This window comes from Myotis nattereri (genome assembly GCF_964212035.1).
Source record: "Myotis nattereri genome assembly, chromosome: 1".
Taxonomy (NCBI): Eukaryota; Metazoa; Chordata; class Mammalia; order Chiroptera; family Vespertilionidae; genus Myotis; species Myotis nattereri.
The window spans coordinates 164,506,583-164,528,153 of NC_138075.1; the positions used below are offsets into that span (position 1 = coordinate 164,506,583).

General features: G+C 39.8%; 1 protein-coding gene across 1 annotated transcript in view; it reads left to right on the plus strand.

Annotated features, from left to right (window-relative positions):
• The window catches only part of STPG2 (sperm tail PG-rich repeat containing 2), a gene marked incomplete at both ends in the record, with an annotated part of 119,268 nt that extends 98,044 nt beyond the window's left edge, over positions 1 to 21,224 (plus strand). The window contains 4 exons of the mRNA XM_081110189.1: positions 7,633 to 7,740; positions 11,104 to 11,263; positions 14,743 to 14,903; positions 21,216 to 21,224. Coding sequence (XP_080966315.1) covers positions 7,633 to 7,740; positions 11,104 to 11,263; positions 14,743 to 14,903; positions 21,216 to 21,224 — 438 coding nt within the window. The remainder of the gene's footprint in view (positions 1 to 7,632; positions 7,741 to 11,103; positions 11,264 to 14,742; positions 14,904 to 21,215) is intronic.
• Between the last annotated feature and the right edge of the window lie 347 nt (positions 21,225 to 21,571).

Genomic DNA, 21,571 nt, shown 5'->3' on the forward strand with positions numbered 1-21,571 from the left:
ATATATTGGGTCACAGACAAAGTCTCTTCAAATTCAAGAAAATTGAAATCATATCAGGTATCTTCTCAGACCACAAAGGCATAAAACTGGAAATCAACTACAACAAAAACAATCCAAAAAAATCAAACACATGGAGACTAAATAGCATGCTATTAAACAACGACTGGGTCACCAGTGAGATCAAAGAAGAAATAAAAAACATCATGGCAACGAATGACAATGAAAACACAACAATCCAAAACCTATGGGACACAGCAAAAGCAGTCTTGAGAGGGAAGTTCATAGCTCTACAAGCCTACTGCAAGAAACAAGAAACAATGAGAATAAATGACCTAACTCTACAACTCGAAGAATTAGAAAGAGAGCAACAAAAAAAGCCCACTGTAAGCAGAAGGAAGGAAATAACAAAGATCAGAGCGGAGATAAACGACATAGAGACCAAAAAAACAATACAAAAGATCAACAAAACCAAGAGCTGGTTCTTTGAAAGGATAAACAAGATTGATACACCTCTAGCCAGGCTCACCAAGAAACAAAGAGAGAGGACCCAAATAAACAAAATCAGAAATGAAAGAGGAGAAATAACAACAGACCCCATAGAAATACAAAGGATTGTTAGAAAATACTATGAACAACTCTACTCCAACACACTAGACAACCTGGAGGAAATGGACATATTCCTAGATAAATACAACCTTCCAAAACTTAACCAGGAAGAATCTAAAAATCTCAATAGGCCAATAACTATGGAGGAAATCGAAGCAGTAATCAAAAAGCTTCCAGCAAACAAAAGCCCGGGGCCAGATGGCTTCACAGGGGAGTTTTACCAAACATTCAAGGAAGACCTAAAACCTATCCTCCTCAGACTATGTCGAAAGATCCAAGAGGAAGGAACACTTCCCAGCTCATTCTATGAAGCCAACATCACCCTAATCCCAAAACCAGATAAAGACAATACAATGAAAGAGAATTATAGGCCAATATCCCTCATGAACATAGATGCCAAAATCCTCAACAAAATCCTAGCAAATCGGATCCAGCAGTACATCAAAAAGATCATACACCATGACCAAGTAGGATTTATCCCAGGGATGCAAGGATGGTACAATATCCGCAAATCAATAAACATGATACATCACATAAACAAATTGAGAGAAAAAAACCACATAGTCATATCAATTGATGCGGAAAAAGCATTTGACAAAATCCAACACCCTTTCTTGATAAAAACTCTCAGCAAGATAGGAATTGAGGGATCCTACCTCAACATAATAAAAGCCATATATGACAAACCCACATCCAACATCATAATCAATGGGCAAAAACTAAAACCATTCCCCCTAAAAACAGGAACAAGACAGGGATGCCCCCTCTCACCACTCCTGTTCAACATAGTACTGGAAGTACTAGCCATTGCGATCAGACACGAAGAAGAAATAAAAGGCATCCAGATTGGAAAAGAAGAAGTGAAACTGTCCTTATTTGCAGATGACATGATACTGTACATACAGAACCCTAAAGACTCCATCAAAAAATTATTAGACTTAATAAATGAGTTCGGCAATGTAGCAGGATACAAAATTAATGCTAAGAAATCCATGGCATTTCTTTACACCAATAGTGAACTTACAGAAAGTGAAACTACAGAAGCAATCCCATTTACCATTGCACCAAAAAAATTAAAATACCTAGGAATAAACTTAACTAAGGAGGTAAAAGACTTATATGCTGAAAACTACAGGACACTGAAAAAAGAGATAGAGGAAGACATAAACAGATGGAAGAATATACCGTGTTCATGGATTGGTAGAATCAACATCATCAAAATGTCCATACTACCCAAAGCAATTTATAGATTCAATGCAATCCCCATTAAATTACCAACGGCATATTTCACAAATCTAGAACGAACGTTCCAAAAATTCATCTGGAATAAAAAAAGACCCCGAATAGCTGCAGCAATCCTGAGAAAGAACAAAGTAGGTGGGATCTCGATACCAGATATCAAACTGTATTACAAAGCCACTGTTCTTAAAACAGCTTGGTACTGGCACAAGAACAGACATATAGATCAATGGAATAGAATAGAGACCCCAGAAATCGACCCAAACCACTATGCCCAATTAATATTCGACAAAGGAGGCAAGAGCATACAATGGAGTCAAGACAGTCTTTTCAATAAATGGTGTTGGAAAAATTGGACAGATACATGCAAAAGGATGAAACTAGATCACCAACTCACACCATACACAAAAATAAACTCAAAATGGATAAAAGACTTAAACGTAAGACGGGAAACCATAAAAATACTAGAGGAAGCCACAGGCAGCGAAATCGCAAACATATGCCAAAGAAATTTCTTCTCTGATAATGCTCCTAGGGCAATGGAAACTAAAGAGAAAATAAACAAATGGGACTACATCAAAATAAAAAGCTTTTGCACAGCAAAGGAAACCATCAAGAAAACAACAAGAAGACCCACTACATGGGAGAACATATTTACCAATGATACCACCGATAAGGGTTTAATTTCCAACATTTACAGGGATCTCATGAAACTTAACAAAAGGAAGATAAACAATCCAATAAAAAAATGGGCAACGGACCTAGATAGACACTTTTCAAAAGAGGACATACAGAAGGCAGAAAGACATATGAAAACCTGCTCAAAGTCACTAATTATACGAGAGATGCAAATCAAAACGACAATGCGTTATCATCTCACACCTGTCAGAATGGCTATCATCAACAAATCAACAAACAACAAGTGTTGGAGAGGATGTGGAGAAAAAGGAACCCTTCTGCACTGCTGGTGGGAATGCAGACTGGTGCAGTCACTGTGGAGAACAGTATGGAGCTACCTCAGAAGACTAAAAATGGAACTCCCATTTGACCCTGTGATCCCACTCCTAGGAATATATCCCAAGAAACCAGAAACGCCAATTAGAAAGGATATATGCACCCCTATGTTCATAGCAGCACAATTCACCATAGCTAAGATTTGGAAACAGCCTAAGTGCCCATCAGCAGATGAGTGGATTAGAAAACTGTGGTACATATACACAATGGAATACTATGCTGCGGTAAAAAAAAAGGAACTCTTGCCTTTTGCAACAGCATGGATGGAACTGGAGAGCATTATGCTAAGTGAAATAAGCCAGTCAGAGAAAGATAAATACCACATGATCTCACTCATTTGTGGATTATAGAGAACAACATAGACTGATGAAAAGGGACAGACCCAAAGACTGAGAAACAGCGATCAGGCTATCAATCCCCAGAAGGAAAGTAGGGGAGGGCGGGGGTAAGGGGAAGAGATCAACAGAAGGACTTGTATACATGTATATAAGCCAAACCAATGGACATGGACAACGGGGGGATGGGAGCATGAGTTTGTGTGTGGGGGGGAGGTTGGGGATTAAAGGGGGGGATGAGGACACATTTGTAATACCTTAACTAATAAAAAAAAGAAAAAAAAGTTAGTGCTAAGAATACAGTATTAAAACCAGTATACTAAGAATTACATACGTATCACATAATATTCTTAGTTTTCTCTTCTTTCTCTATGCAGTTTCCCCCAAAACCACCTCGTTTCATGGCTTCAGGTACCACCTATATGTACTGATCATTTCTGAATACACATCACTTCCAGTGTGTGTTTATACCTTGAACCCTCCTCTGAGCTTTAATCTTCCATGAATTACTGTGTATAAGGCATCTCCATCTTGATGTTTTATACAAACTACAAAACTAACATTTTTTAAATGAACTAGTCTTTCCTAACTCTACTCTGGCTTTTATTTTATTTGTTTGACAGTTGCTTATATTCATTAGCCAGGACTGTGTTACATGGCCACCCCTATTTGGCAGATGGCTGTCAAAAGGGAGGTTGGTAATTGGGATTGTGCAGGCAGCCAATACTATATCTCAACTACTTACAGGCTATGTTGCTTTTGGAAATAATTTATTTCCTTTGCACCACAGTTTCCTTATCTGTGAATTGAAATAGTGTCTGGCAGGTGGTAGGTGCTTCGTAAATGTTAACTGTCTTTCTGTCACCTCTTGCTGCATAGCCAATTACCCTAAATGCAGTGCCCTAAAACAGTAATTTGTTATTTTTCATGATTGTACTAATAGTGGCAGGTCGGGGTTGATTGCTAAAGAAGACTCAGGGCCCAAAATGCTTAGTTGCAGAAAAAGAATACAAAAAACAACAGCATTAAAGTGAGAATATTCCTTACAATCAAAGGCTGCAAGGATTCCAGGGGTGAGCTCTAATTGGAATTAGGAACCACTGACACATGCATGGACATGTTTTGTGCTTCAGAACCAGGAACTATATAAAATGGAATCTTGTCAGGGTTTCTTTTCTCCTACTGGTCACTTAGGAATATTCTATTACATAACTAGCACCAGCAGTAGAGCCCTGTAGGAGTCCCACTGAGGCAAGGCACAAATCATCAGCCTCATTGCTATCAGTGAACAATATGCATGAGCTGATACAAACCACCCTGAAACTCATGTGAGCCCTAATGCAAAGCAAGACTGTTAATTGGTAGTTTCATAACTTGACCAGGGATCAGCACCTTCTATATACTTGAGAAAAACAGCTCACACCAATTCCAGACCTGGAATTAACCTTCACTGTAGTGATTCTCTGGGTTCAGTAGACTGGGGTAGTTTTTCTCTTCCACATGGTATCAGCTGGGGTTACTCATGTGGCTGCATTCCAGAGTGTCCAAGACACTTTCATTCATATGTGTGGCACCTTTAGCTGATTTGTTGGAATGGCTGTAATGACTGGAAGCTGGCTGGGCCTTGCTTTCCTCTCAGGCAGTTGGACTTGCGTGAAGGCTCAAGGCTCTGTAAGTATAAATGGGGAACATGTCATGCCCTATAAAGCTTAGGAGGAACTTTTGGTGGCTTTCTTTGTAGATTATTCTTCATGACTATTATTCTTGTGGTCATAATTATTATCACCACCACAATTATTCTTTAGTCAAAGAAAACAAGAAAGCATTATATGCCTGGATTTCCAAAATAGCCTCCTTTAGCTGGTATCCCCACTTCCAATCCTATTTCCATTTATTTTTCTTCCGAATCCACAGCCTTAGTGTATTGGGACGATGTTCTAACCAACTGAACTACCTGGCCAGGACAGAAATAACCAGTGTGGTGGTTAGACATCTGAGATCAAGATGTTGGCATCACCCTATTTACATATCAGCTTTTATCAATTTTACCTTAATAAGGTGATGCCAACAAGAAATCCAGTTCACATTATAGTGCCTTGAAAAGTTCAGGAATATCAATTACTCTGGAAGGTAGCAGGTGGGACTGAAAAACATCAGGATTGGTGATAATCTGGTGGAGAAGCATAGTCTCTGGTAGTAATGCACTTTCCCATCCCCACTGTAGGACAAGATGTGAGGTCTGTTGGTGGAGAAGTTAAATGAGAGAATCACTGGACTTGGGGACACTGATATAGAAGAGGAAAGAAGTGATATAACAAACATGGAGGGTATTTCTAGACTTCAGATTGGTGTTTCTAAATACCATTCACCACTAAAAAGAATCATAGCTCCTTAGTGAAATGGCTGATTCCAGGTCAAGAGCAGGAATTGTATATGGTGCACTTGAAGCATCTTGTCATACCAGAGAGCAGAAAAGGTATGAAAGACTACAAAGGTCATGTCAAAAGGATTCAGAGGCTCATTCAAACAGGTTCTCAATGATCAAAATGGGATTATTTCAGCATCAGTGAGTAATATTATAAAATGCCACCCGGGAACTGGCCTAAGCAAGCAGGTTGTTATCTCCTGAGGGGTCCCAGACTGTGAGAGGGCACAAGTGGGGCTGAGGGACACGCCCCCCCCCCCCCCGCCAGTGCACAAATTTTTATGCACCAGGCCTCTGGTTTTACTATAATTAGGAATGGCTAATGCTCCTATTTGGATCCATATTATTTCCCAAAGGAACATATCTCTAAATTCTAAAGATACTGCAATGAAAAAAACAAAAAGAAAAATAACTGCTTTCGAGCTCACAACATGGCAGAAAATTGTATATTAAATAGTAAAAAAAAATGGTTAGGTTAAAAAACAGGTAGGAGAGGGGACAGGAATTGTTTGGGGGAGGCAATGACATTTTAGATTGGACTGGAAACAACACATTGAGACCTTCTCAACACATTGACACTTTGAGTAGTGACTCGATTGAAATGGAGTGAGCCCTGGAGTTATCCAAGAGAACTTTCCAGCAAAGAGAATGGCAAGTACACAGGTCCTGAGGGAGATACATGCTGGGTATTCTTGAGAACAGAGTGATGGAGTAGAGAGAGTAGTAGGAGATGAGGTTAGAGCAACTGTGGGCAAACTATGGCCCGCGGGCTGGATCTGGCCCGTTTGAAATGAATAAAACTAAAAAAAAAAGACCGTACCCTTTTATGTAATGATGTTTACTTTGAATTTATATTAGTTCACACAAACACTCCATCCATGCTTTTGTTCCAGCCCTCCGGTCCAGTTTAAGAACCCATTGTGGCCCTCGAGTCAGAAAGTTTGCCCACCCCTGGGTTAGAGTGACAATTGTATGCCTAGGGATGAAATTCATATCATACTAAGGACCTTGGTTTTTGCTCCAAGTGAGACTGGAAATCATTGGATGGGTTAATAAGGGGAGTGGTGCAACCTGACTCAGGGTCTTAACTGGATTGATCACTAGCTGCTATTTTGAAAATGTTCTGAAAGTGGACAAGGGTAGAAGCAGGGTGGGCAGTTAGGAAGATTTCACGATAATCTAGGTAAGAGATGGTGCATGGATCAGAGCGGTATTTGTGGAGGTGGAAAGAATGGTTGGATTTGGACATATTATAGATAGAGGTGACAGGATTTGCTGATAGAATGTCATTATATATCCAACTTATAAGCTAAGTATTTAATTCATAAATAAAGGATTTGAATCTAACTTTTTTATAATAGGAAAGATACTATTTTAAGGTAATTAAAATATTTGATGATGAATAAATAGAACTTTTTGAAATATATTTAAACTGTATTACTAAGATAATAAAAACTCAATCCCAGTGTTTACTGATTAAGTTTTTATCTATTGTAAAATATTTAGTGAAAAGCTTAATATCTTACATCTTCTAACATTTGTAGTTAAAATAAAATATATTCTGAAGTTTATTTGCTGATACAAAGCAGTCTATTGATTATCAAAAATTTGAAATACAGTAAAATATTTTTTTAGAGCTGGTTGTATACATTTAAATGGAAGAAATTTGGAAGCCCCTTTATTCATTGTAATGTTTAAGTGTGTGAAGAACTAGATATTTTTTTCTGAGCTGTATCAGTAGAGGGCAGTAAAGTTTCAAGTAGTGTATTTTTAGGTTCCTGGGAAGCTTTGATAAAGAAAATTTCTTTCTTTCTGTGTTTTTTTTTTTCTTTCTTTTCTCTTAAGAAGTTTGTTCTGGCTTTCCTTTTAATGAAGTGCTATGGTAATATCATATAGACATTTGCTTAAAAACCCTGTAGCTTTGATTCAGATGTTTAGCTAACTGTTCTCTGTTGCTATAAATGCTTTCTTAATGAGAACATGTATTTTTTTTTTCTTTTTGTAATGATTTAGGGAGTACCAGGGCCTGGAAAATATGACATTAAAAGTCAGTTTGAGAAGACTGAAAGTGTGACACCAAATGTAAATGATGCATCACATGCTTTTCTTTCTCAATCCCAGGTAATGGTCTGTAGTTATTTTCATAAGTAGAATATAATAGGTATAAAGTGAAGCCTGCAACAAATCCAATGATGTTCAGGGAGATTATAAAAAGGGAAGTGATATTTAAGCAAATTGGAAACACACATGGCTTGAGCAAATCATATTACCAAAAGATGTGGGTAAAGTGAAATGAAATAAGATGATGACATTAGCAATAATATGCAAAGATGAATATTTGAATTGAAACCATCTATTAAACATTTTCTATTATGCAAATCTGCATATGTGATCGTTTAGTTTGGCTTATAAGAGTTTTTAGTCTGAGTTTTTAAATATATTTTGTCAATGAAGGCAGGCAGTGTTAACGTGTAATCTGTGAGGATATGCATTTCTTTCAGAGAAGGTTCTGAAGGCTCTCTGTGGGGCCAGGCTATAGGTCATATCAACAACTGCCACTGGGGCCTTTGTTAATGATGCTGGAGTCTATTTCACAGTAGTCAGCTCACGTTCTGCAAGGTATATACTAAGAGACTTGAAGGTATTAAGATATTTCTAAGGCAAGAACATTACAATACTAGCAAATCTTTATAAAGCAGAAGCCTCTCTGTGGTTCTCAACCTTGGCTGCACATTAGAATCACCTGGGAATCTTTTTAAAATCCTGATTTCTGGGCCTCATCCTCCGGAAATTCTGTTTCTTTGTTATGGGGTGAGGCCTCATCATTAGTAACAAAGAAACAGAATTTCCGGAGGATGAGGCCCGGAAATCAGGATTTTAAAAAGATTCCCAGGTGATTCTAATGTGCAGCCAAGGTTGAGAACCACTGCTGTAGATCAATGTAGTTGCAGTATTTAACCAATTATACTACGTACAGCTGATTATCTTATTTAACTTGGGAACATTATTTACCTTCGGATGACTATAGGTGATCGCTTTGGTTTCATTGTACTTAAGAGGCACCTCCTTGGCCGAAACCGGTTTGGCTCAGTGGATAGAGCGTCGGCCTGCAGACTGAAAGGTCCCAGGTTCGATTCCGGTGAAGGGCATGTACCTGGGTTGTGGGCACACCCCCAGAGGGAGATGTGCAGGAGGCAGCTGGTCGATGTTTCTCTCTCATTGATGTTTCTAACTCTCTATCTCTCTCCCTTCCTCTCTGTAAAAAATCAATAAAATATATTAAAAAAAAAAAAAGAGGCACCTCCTTATAGACAAGTAGAGAGATTGCAGGTATATTTTGGAGATATAATTAACACTTTATTTTATTTTATTTAAAGAAAATCTTTATTGTTGAAGTTATTACATATGTTCCCCTTGCCACTCCTCCATTGACTCCTTTTAGCCCACCCCTACCCCCTCATCTTAGGCCTTCACCACCCTATTGTCTTTGTCCATGGGTTATGCCTACAAGTTCTTTGACTTTTCTCTACCCACCCACCCCTGTCTTTCCTCTGAGATTCAACAGTCTGTTCCATGCTTTTGTGTCTCTGAATCTACACTTTAATGGGTTAGATGCTGTGGTGAGGGACGTAGGAAGAATCAAGGATAAATACCAGGTTTCTACCTTAAGCAACTTGATGGTACTTAAGGTAACTACACAAAATGAATGTGTGGGAATAGGACATTATGCATGTATGTACCTTTGATTTTTTAAAAAAAAAATCAAATTAATTTCAGAGAGAAAGGGAGAGGGAAATAGAAACATCAATGATGAGAGAGAATCATTGATCGGTTGCCTCCTGCATGCCCGATACTGGGGATCAAGCCCACAATCTGGGCATGTGCCCTGACCAGGAATCCAACCCTGACCTTTTGGTTCATGGGTTGATGATCAGCTGCTGAGCCACACTGGCCAGGCTCATTGTATTTCAAATGTATACTCTTAACCACATTGAAGGGGGGGAAAAAGAAAAAATATCCAGGTAACCACAGTATTTGATATCAGTCATGGCTAGCATGAAATGGGCATATAACTTTTCATGGTTCTATATAGATACATGTGTGTGTTTGCGTGTGAGAGAGACAGAGAGGGAAGAAATGGACAAACAAACATAGAGAAGGAGATAGAAACAGAGATGTTACTGGCCAGATAATGAGACTTGTGTTCTTGTCTCTGTGAAGGAAAGATTTCAATCAAGAGACAAAGTGTAGAAAAACAAGAATTTATTGACTGCAGCAAGAATATACTTAGGATAATGAAACAAGGAAGGGCATAGAAGAAGCAACAGGAGAGCCTAGGCTGGGCTTCTTTGGCTCACTGGGAAGTCATGGAAAAGGGGACCTTGGAGGCAGATTTAGGGGGTTAGCCCGGGAAGAGCTGCTGCTGCTCATTGCTCCTCTGGTTGCAAGTCTAATGGGATCCCTTAGTGCAGTGGTTCTCAACCTTCTGGCCCTTTAAATATAGTTCCTCGGGTTGTGACCCAACCATAAAATTATTTTCATTGCTTCTTCATAACTGTAATGTTGCTACTGTTATGAATTGTAATGTAAATATCTGATATGCAGGATGGTCTTAGGCGACCCCTGTGAAAGGGTCGTTTGACCACCAAAGGGGTCGCGACCCACAGGATGAGAACCGCTGCCTTAGTGGTTAGGGGGTATGTGCCTATGGGGGAAGAAGAGGAAGTGAGAATGGCACTGGTATACTCTCTGGAGGAAAAGTACTCTGGGGCATTCGTTTTCAGGGGTTTTAAAGGCTGGGCATTTATTTAGGGGAGGTCTTAGGAGAGATTCAACAGAATATTAATCAGTATTATGCTGATGTACCAAAATGAGGTTTAGTCTCTTAATTTGTTTGTTCTTGGCTGGCAAATGGCACTAATTAGATTTCTGTTATGTCTCTCTGAATATGGTGATTTAAACTATTTACCCTCTGACTAGGGAGAAGTGCAAACCATTTACTCTTAAGTGTCCTTGGTTTAGGGAAGATAGGATTTACTAGGTGGCTGTAAACTGCTGTTTTACTATCTGTCTTAGTTTCCATATTGTGCCTGTCCTAGATTTTTCCTAGCTTCTTATTATTCTATAACATTACAGAGATAGTGGGTAAACAAAAAAATAGCAAATGGAATGGTATGTTAATAGATGAATCTGGGCCAAACCCTGTCTTCTAGAATCTCATATTGAGATGATTTCCTTTAAAAAGTCTATCTGGCATAGTAAAGTACATAATGCATCGCTATATTAATATATAGATGACTTTACTAAAAGCCATATATTTTATGTTTGATAGGTACCAGATCTTAATTCATCTACATTTTCTTCACTCCATTAGGAAACAAATTAAGCTCTAGATATTATATTACTGAGAAGGAAGCTTTTAACTCATGAAGTATCAAAAGGTACTGTAGTTTCTCATTGGCATGTTTTCCCATTCTTCACTAGAGATTTGTACCAGTGAAATCAACCACCCCAGCTCCTGGCACATATGATGAATCTCGAACTGCTTTCAAGCCCTTGAAAAAAACACCAAAATTGAAAAATACCCCATTTGGTCAAAATGCTACTCGATTTCCACAGGACTCCAAGACAGAGGAAATACCAGGTTAGCAATTAGTCCATGTATTACTATTGTTTAGCTTTATGTAACTTAATATTCTTAACAAGATGGGTACACCAGAGAGTAGTCTTTTTTGTTGTTCTATGGCTGGTGTTATCATTTTAAATCTACAATGCTTTTTATTTATTTATTTATTTATTTTAATATATTTTATTGATTTTTTATAGAGAGGAAGGGAGAGAGACAGAGAGTCAGAAACATCGATGAGAGAGAAACATCGATCAGCTACCTCCTGCACATCCCCCACCGGGGATGTGCCCGCAACCCAGGCACATGCCCTTGACCGGAATCGAGCCCGGGACCCTTCAGTCCGCAGGCCAATGCTCTATCCACTGAGCCAAACCGGTTTCGGCTACAATGCTTTTTAAAACATTAAATATACACTAAGCACAGATAGATAAAAATAACATAATTTTTCAGGTCAACATGTCACACATCTTATTTTTAACTTTCTGTTATTTTCCTTTATTCAGTGAATTTCCTAGTTTTCTCTTGGTGGATATATATTACATCAGCTATGTGGTCACTGTCAGTAATATAACTTAGATTACTAAGTTTTGTTAAAATTCTATTTTGGGGATGTCCAATCACATATTCTAGTATTTTTTGTGGGTATTCCAGTATACAAAGCTAAGATTATAGCATCAAAATAACATATAATGGTGAACATACAGTTATCTGTTGCTGCATAGAAACTTAGTGGCTTAAAATAAAAAGACTGTTCTATTATATCTCAATGTCCTGTGGGATAGCTGGACAGAAGAACTCAGACGGTGCTCATTCAGGATGGGTGCATAGCTCCAGTCCTGCTGCCCCAAGTAGTTGGTCTTTTAACATGGTAGTTCAGGCCACCACTGACCTTGCAGGATGCTGCAAGGCCTTCTACGACCTACCCTCAGAAACCCCAGGACACTACTTCTATCACATTCTGTTAGTCAACCAAGTCACTCAGGGCAGTACATATTGAACAGAAGGGTATGAAGCTTCATCTCTCAATGACAGAGTTAGCAAAGAATTTGTGGCCATCTTTAACCTATTTCAGACTACCCTGTGACCACAAAATATTTATATTTTTCCCACATGCATTCTCAAGGCCACGAGAGTCTCATGAATTATGGTATAATCTTGAAATCCAGGATCTTGTTTTTTGAGTCAGATATGGTGCAAGTGAGGATTCTTGGGTATGGTATTTCAGATAAGCTTCTTGGACTCCTCTCTGTCAGAAGAGCTGTGAACTAAAGGTGCAAGTTAGGAGTTCCTCTCATTCAACACATAGTGGTGGGAGAGAGATAGGATAATCATAATTGACACTCCTAATCAAAAAGGAGGGGAAATTGTAGGTCCAGAGCAGTCACAGGCTTATAGAAATTAGAAATCTAACCAGGTGTATGTTGCCATTTCCTTGATTAGGTCCCAGTTGGGCTCTTGAAATTATTTTCCATCGTCTTTTGTTCTACTTCTTGGTTTCATCCTTTAGATCATCCTTCCTTTCTATAAGAAATAGGTTATGTTTGCAGCTGGAGCTTTCTTAGCCTGCTTCCTGCACATATTTGCCTTTTTCCTGAACATTACCAGTGGAGAAATTTGGAAGATGGCAGGAATGAAACATATTAGCATTTAGATTTTCTGAGAGTTGGCACAACAAATTTTGGTAGGCTTTTGGGGACTAGACTTTAGAATTGGAATATTTAAAAAATTGGGAAGAGTTTATGGGCAGCTTCCTTGAGAAAAACATATATAAGAGAAGTATAGTAGCAGAGGATTTGACCATATAGAATGATTTGCTCACATTTAATCCAGAAGGAATCTCAAGTACTATCTAGCCATGTGCTCCTCAAAGTGCTCATTTGTCATCTGTTTTCTGCCTACAGTGAGGAAGGAGATGTACCAGAATGTAAGTCAACAGTCTTCCCATGGAAAAAGAATATTTACAAAATGCTTAATAAAATATTCAATTTATAATTAGTTGTAAGCTCCTTTTATTGCAGATTGCTCTTAGACAGGCAGCAGTCCACAGACCACATTTTGAATAGCACTGATCTAGTCAATTCCTATTATCTTCAAACAAGAACTTGAAGCCCAGAAAAACAAAAGAGATTAAGTGGTTTCATACCTATTTAGTTGCAGAGCCAATTTTATAGCAACATGAGTATAACAAAGCCAACTCTTCTTTCAAGTGTATCATATTGTATTTTATGCATATCGCTACTCACTGGAACTGATTTAAAAATACTGAATTATAAAACATATACAAGTATTTTCAAAAAATGCATTTTTATTGATTCCAGAGAGGAAGCGAGAGGGAGAGAAAGATAGAAACATCAATGATGAGAGAGAACCATTGATTGGCTGCTTCCTGCACGCTCCACACTGGGGATCAAGTCTGCAACCTGAGCATGTACCCTGACCAGGAATCGAACCGTGACCTCTTGGTTCATAGGTTGACACTCAACCACTGACCCACACCAGCTAGGATACAAATAAGTATTTTTGATCTGTGGTTGAGAATGCACGTATGTGGAAGGCCAGCTTATACACAGATTTTCATCTACGTGGGTGTCGGTGCCCTTAACCCCTGCATTGGGTCAGCTGTATTTGTTTCAAATATTTGAATGTTTTGATAAAAACTTTTTCAGTGACATGAAAGTTGTTTGTATTATTTGAATGAAAAAAAAGAGAAATTTTATTTTCTCAGATTGCCACTGTAGAAAATATTCCTAGTTATAAATATGCACTAACAGCTAAAAGGCAAGACATTAAAATAACTGCTGTGACAGGAAGATTGGATGATAGGTAATTTTTTTTGAATTGATTTTATTGTTGCTACATCAACTTTTCAATACTTTTTGCCATCAAGAACTTCTTTCTTCCTTCTTTGATTGAGTTACAATTTACATAATAAAAACAACTCACTTTAAGTGTACAGTTTGATGAGTTTTGGTAAATGTATATACTCAAGTAACCATTACTGCAATCAAGGTTTGAAACATTTCCATAATTCTTAAAAAGTTCTCTCATGCCCCTTTGCAGTTAATCTCCATTCCCACTTCTGGCCCCAAGCAACCGTTTTTGTCATTATGATGTTGCATTTTTTGAAATTTTATATAAATAGAATCATCCAAAATTCAGGATTTACATCTGTCTCCTTTCACGTAGTATGATTTTTTGAGGCTCCTTTGTGTTGATTTATTTATCTTTCCTTTTTATTGCTGAATGTTTTTTCATTGTTTGGGTGTAGCATGTTTTGTTTTATTTATTCACCAGCTGATGGACATTTGGGTAGCTTTTATTTCTATTGAGAATGTACCTAGGAGTAGGTATGTATATATTTAACTTCCTAAGAATCTGACAAATTGTTTTTCAAAGTGGCATACCATTTTGCATTCTGCTAGCAATATATGAGGATTTTTTCTAAAAATTAAAAGCATGTTTATTCTTATATATTATATTTTTCATAATCTTAGGTCCTGGGTCTTATAATATCCTAAACGATACTGTCATTGACAACTCTAGCAAAACGTGCTTAAAGAAACAAAGCAAAAGTGCATTTGGGTCTTCTGCTCCTCGGACGTTCTTCTGGGATCAGAAAGAAGCTTTTAGTACTCCTGGGCCTGCTGCTTATCAGGTAACATGTAAATGCGAAAATAACTCTTCTTATATCTAATTAATACCAATAATTTAGGGTTAAAAATTACATGTGGTATAAATGAGTCATCATTATAAACCATATGATTATTATTGAAATTATTATATGGTGAGTTATGATATAAGAATAATAGTTAATCTGCCCTAACCAGTTTGGCTTAGTGGATAAAGCATAGACCTAAGGACTGAAGGGTCTGGGTTCGATTTTGGTCAAGGGCACATACCTTGATTGCAGGCTCCATCCCCAGTTGTATGTGTGGAAGGCAACCAATCAATGTGTCTGTCTCACATTGATCAATTTTTCTCTCTCTCTGTCTCTCCCCCTCTCCCCCACTCTCTCTAAAAATCAATGGAAAAATATCTTTGGGTGAAAAAGAATACTTGTTAATTTTGTTCACAGCTATGTTTATAATTTTATAAAATAACTGATCTTATTCTGTATCTCTTTGAGAATCTTATATGTATTTCTTTAAATGCTTATCTTTATTTTGAGATTGTTCCACCTGATTCTTACATTTTATATCAACCAGTCATTGTTTTGTATCTTATGTGGGATTAAAAGAGAGAAAATAATGTTGAAAGTGATATGAAGATGATTAATCAAAACCTTAATGCCATTACTTAAGTGTTTGATGCCAACATGACTGCATATGCACCCTGCATGTGGTATAATGATGGCATTAATACCATTAAAACCCCTTTGTAATAAATTTATGACTAATGAAACATGACATTTAGAAATTGACTTCAAATGTCTAATTATCTTAGATGCACATATTCATAAGGAGTAAACCTTGTTTCAGTATATTTAAATCTTTAAGAAGTCATATATCTTTTCAAGATTACCTCCACTGATGCAGGGTGCCATGCTAGATTCATTTACAGAAGTCTGATCTCACTGATATGGTTAACACACATATTTTGAACAATTCAGAATGTTAAACTTTTGAGTATCTGGTCATCATCAATTTTTTACAAAAGTATAAACAAATGGTCCTATTGGCATTTTTAAAAGGATAAACAATAGTTCCATTGTCTATTACATATATAGGAGGAAAGACACTTTTCCATCACATAAATTTAAAATTAGTTATTAAATAACATCATATTAGTACTAGAGGCCTAGTGCATGAAATTCGTGCCCTGGGTGGGGGAGGGGATGTCCCTCAGCCCAGCTTGCACCCTCTCCAATTTGGAACCCCTTAGGAGATGTCTGGCTGCGGACATCCCTTTCACAATCTAGAACTGCTAGCTCCCAACTGCTTGCCTGCCTGCCTGCCTGATTGCCCCTAACCACTTCTGCCTGCCAGCCTGATTACTCCCTAACCACTCCCCCGCCAGCCTGATCAACACCTAACTGCTCCCCTGCCAGCCCGATTGCCCCCAATTGCTCTCCCCTGCCAGCCCGGTTGCCCCCAACTGCCCTCCGCTGCCAGCCCAGCCACCCCTAACTGCCCTCCGCTGCCAGCCATCTTGTGACAACATGGGCGTGGCCATCTTGTGACCACATGGGGGCGGCCATGTTGTGTGAGGGCGTGGTGGCCAATTTACATATTACCTCTTTATTATATAGGATTATCAGTACACAGGTAACAAATATGGCAACTCTAACAAGTTCATATAAGTTAAAATGACATTGGTAGAAAAATAGAGGAAAAGAAAAAGAGTAGAAATAAAGAAGGCCAGAGATGTGAGAAGAAATATAAAGAGGTGAGATAATGGGAAGAAGTCTCATGTTGTAAAGTTTGAAGAGGTACCAGAGGACCCTCTATAAAAAAACTAAAGCAGAAGCATTTAGGAAAAATTGCCACTATGGTAAGGAACTGCTGCTTCTCCTATGAAGAAGCAATCCAAGGAAGAAATCCCTTTTCCCACCAGCCTTGCACAAACCCCTGAGAACCTCTCATTTTCTGAGCCCAACAGAGAGCCACCTGTCAAAGCACAAATACAGATTTCAGATTCCCAGGATTGGAGTTGGGACAATAGCTTAAAATCTGGTACATGTCACCCCTTTGATTACTTAGCATCTATATGCATCTTTAAATTTATAGTTGAACTTTGACATAATATTCCAAACAAATCCATAATTCTGCTAATACTGTAAATCTGTCCCTTATATAACAAAATTTTTTTTGTTCTGAAAAATGAGGAGACACAAGTTTCCAACAATGATTGTCTTCACCTCTGGGAAATTTTAGTCATAGTCCATTTAAATATTTTGTTATTTAAATAGTGTTATAAATTATTTATTTAGTTTTAAATTTTACCTGAATACTAAATTATACATTATTAATGTATTATAAACTTTTAAAAAGTAAAAAGGAGGAGAAGAGGGAAGATTAAAATAGTACACACATAGCCTGGCCGGCGTGGCTTAGTAGTTGAGCATTGACCTATGAACTAGGTCACGGTTTAATTCCCGGTCAGTGCACAAGCCTGGTTGCAGGCTGGATCCCCAGTGTTAGATGTGCAGGAGGCAGACTATCAGTGATTCTCTCTCATCATTGATGTTTCTATCTCTCTCTCCCTTCCTCTCTGAAGTCAATAAAAATTTATTTAAAACTAGAGGCCTGATGCACAAAAATTAGTGCACTTTGGGGGGGGGTCCCTCAGCCTGGCCTGTGCCCTCTCGCAGTCTGGGACCCCTTGGGGGATGACCACCTGCTGGCTTAGGCCTGCTCCCTGGGGGATTGGGCCTAAGTGGGCAATCAGACATCCCTCTGGCAGCCCGGCAGCCCTCGGGGGATATCCACTTGCCAGTGGGGAGCAGACCTAAGTTGCAGTGGGACATCCTTAGCGCTGCTGAGGAGGCAGGAGAGGCTCCCACCACCACCGCTGTACTGGCAGCCATCAGCCTGGCTTGTGGCTGAGAAGAGCTCCCCCTGTGGGAGCGCACTGACCACCAGGGGGCAGATCCTGCATTGAGGGTCTGCCCCCTGGTGGTCAGTGTGTGTCATAGTGACCAGTCATTCCCAGTCTTTTTGCTGTTAGAGTCAGTTTGCATATTACCCTTTTATTATATAGGATGGAGGCCTGGTGCACGGGTGGGGGCCAGCTGGTTTGCCCTAAAGGGTGTCCAGGATCAGGGTGAGGGTCCCGCTTGGGTGCCTGGCCAGCCTGGGTGAGGGGCTGATGGCTGTTTGCAGCTGGTCACACCCCCTTCAGGGTGGGGGTCCTCACTGGGGTACCTGGCCAGCCTGGATGAAGGGCTTATGGCTGTTTTCAGGCTGGCCACACCCCCTTTAGGGTGGGGGTCTCCACTGGGGTGCCTGGCCAGCCTGGATGAGGGGCTGGTGGCTGTTTTCAGGCTGGCCTGTGACTGAAGCTCCCAGCCTCTCCTTTTTTTCTCTTTTTTTTTTTTTTAATTCTGGGATTTATTTACCTTCTATAATTGGAACTTTGTTGCCTTCACTGGCGCTCCCAGCTCTGAGGCCGGGACTGGCTGAAAGCAGGTATCTGGGATTTGTTTAGCTTCTATAATTGAAACTCTGTTGCTTTTGGAGCTGTTGCTCTCAGAGCTCAGAGTCGGACCGCGGCAGGCGGGGAACCATGGCTTCTTCCATCACTGGAGCAAGCAAACCTCCTGCTCGCTTCAGCTGTGTGGCTGCCGGCCGCCATCTTGGTTGGCAGTTAGTTTGCATATCTTGCTGATTAGCCAATGGGAAGCGTTGCGGAGGTATGGTTAATTACCCTTTTTGGTCTTTTATTAGATAGGATAAATAAAAGAATTGGGGCTTTCAGAAATTTAGACATTCATTATGCTTAGAAGAGTACTGTTTAATTTCCATGCAATTGGCTTTTTTCTAATTATTGATTTCAAGCTTACTTCCATTGTAAAAATAGAATAAACTCAATTATTTCAATTAATTAAAAATGTAAGTTTTTAATGAATCAGCATGTGATCACTTTTTATGTGTGTATGTGAAGGAATGACCCATCATCACTTTGTGATATCTACAGAATTCTCCTTAATGCATTGAAATATCCTTAACAGGCATATTATTTTAGCTACTAGCTATCTCAGTATCATGAGGTAGAACTCATGAGCAGCTTCAGATTTTCCTTTATTTGAAACAGGCTGATTATATCTGACAATTATTTTCAGGTGTTTTGAAATCTATTTTTATGAACAAAAATATGAATTTATTTTTTTGAGCAGGAAAGTTACTTCTGATAAAACAGATGGGGCCCAGCCAGCGTGGTTCAGTGATTGAGTGTCGACCTATGAGCCAGGAGGTCACGGTTCGACTCCCGGTCAGGGCACATGCATGGGTTGTGGGCTCGATCTCCAATGTGGGGCATGCAGGAGGTAGCCGATCAATGGTTCTCTCTCATCATTGATGTTTCTATCTCTCTCTCCCTCTCCCTTTCTCTCTCTGAAATCAATAAAAACATATTTTTTAAAAAATGATGAGCATAAAATAGAGCTTAGTAATTTTTTTCTCAATCTTTAAAAAGCCTTTTATGAATATTATTACTCAAAAATGCCTTTTTAAAATCTTAATTTCACTTTAGACCACTTTCTCACATATTTAATTAACAACATTGCTATTAGGTTGGTTTTTACTGATTATTTCCTTTTCTTAATTTTTTATTTTTTTAATCCTCACCTAAGGATATTTTTTTCATTGACTTCTAGAGCGAGTGGAAGGAAGGGAGGTGGGGAAGAGAGAGAGAGAAACAGCAGTGTGTAAGAGACACATTGATTAGGTGACTCCCCCATGAACCCCTACTGGGGAACCTGCAACCAAGGTATGTGCCCTTGACTGGGAATGGTACCTGTGAACCTTTGGTACATGGGCGCTAAACACTGAGCCATGCTGATTATTTATTTCTTAAAGGTAGGTATTCTGGCTTCATTGTTCCTCTTTATGGTTTGGCATCTTGAGAGGAACATAGTAGGTTTTCAGTATATACCTTTACATTTAAGGAAGAATATAAATCAGAGGCTACTCCTTTACCCTATGAGCACTGTCTTCAGAACATTCTTCAAGGAAAGATGGTGGCATTTATGAAATATTTAGTGAGCTAAAAAGACATGAAATCTTTCTTAAATTGATATAGAGTCTAAAGAAACACTTGACATTGTCTACATAAAAATTGAGGAGTGATTTTATCTTCTACACTAGAGGCCCAGTGCACAAAAATTTGTGCACTCGGGGGGAGGGGGGGATCCCTCAGCCTGGCCAGTCTGGGACCCCTCGGGAGATAACGCCCTGCTGGCTTAGGCCTGCTCCTGGGTGGCAGAGGGCAGGCACAATCCCTAGGTGCAGCCCCTGGTCGGGCTCAGGGTAGGGCCGATTGGGGGGTTGAGGCACCGCCCCCTGTCACACTCAAGGCAGGGTCGATGGGGAGGTTGCAGCGCCACCCCCTGTCACCCACAGAGCAGGGTCGATCAGGGGGTTGGGGAGCTCCCCCCTGTCACTCACAGAGCAGGGCCCATCAGGGGGTTGAGGAGCTCCCCCCTGTCACTCACAGAGTAGGGCCGATAGGGGAGTTGGGGCACCGCCCCCTGTCACACACACAGAGCAGGGCGGATCAGGGGGTTGGGGCGCCGCCCTCTATCACCCACAGAGCAGGGCCAATCAGGGGGTTGGGGCGCCGCCACTGTCCCACTCAGGGCAGGGCCGATGGGGAGGTTATGGCTCTACCCCATCACACACAGAGCAGGGCCCGTGGGGGGGGGGTTGGGGTGCCACCCTCTATCACCCACAGAGCAGGGCTGATCAGGGGGTTGGGGGTGCCACCACTCTCACACTCAGGGCAGGGCCGATGGGGATGTTATGGCTCTACCCCATCACACACAGAGCAGGGCCCGTGGGGTGGGGGAGTTGGGGGCCCACACGCTGTCACACACAGAGCCGCAGGGTGATCAGTGGGTTGGGGAGCTCCCCCCTATCAGGCACAGAGCAGGGCTGATCAGGGGGTTGGGGCACCTTCCCCTGTCACGAACAGAGCAGGGTGGATAGGGAGGTTGTGGCCCCGCCCCCTGTCACACACAGAGCTGCAGGATGATCAGGGGGTTTAGGCGCTGCCCGCTGTCATGCTGATCCCGGTGCTGGGAGGCATATTACCCTTTTATTATATAGATTGTACCTTGCACCTTACCTAGTTGCGGTGTTTTTGTGCCTAGAATTTCCTAAATCCAAGACTATTTGAGGTTATTTTTATCTTCTGTATCAATACAGCTTGTTCAATGTAATTTTACTCGAATATGAATATATCTTTTAAATCTTAAATTTATTTATTTAAAAATCTATATTAATTTTTCATCGTGTTTTGAATTTTTCAGGTGAAATAAGCCATGCTGTTATGTAAAAATAGAAAACAATATGAATCTCATTAATTGTTTGCCAGTGTTGAACTTTTGTTCAGATTTTTCTAATTTGTCCTATTACCAAAATTCTTTCCTGACCTAGCACTTTATTCCTGGTGACCTATTCCATCTACATTTTCTTTAGGGTTAGTTATTGTGCTAATTTTTTTAATAGTGATGGTGAGCAACCAACACTGTGGTTTTTATTGGGCTTCAGAGAGTTCTAAGATTAGTTGTGTTTGTCTTAAAATAAATTTCTAGGACTATATGATGAGCATCAATTTAACTTGTGAGAATAATTTGCTCTCAGTTAAAGATTACTTAAAAAACTC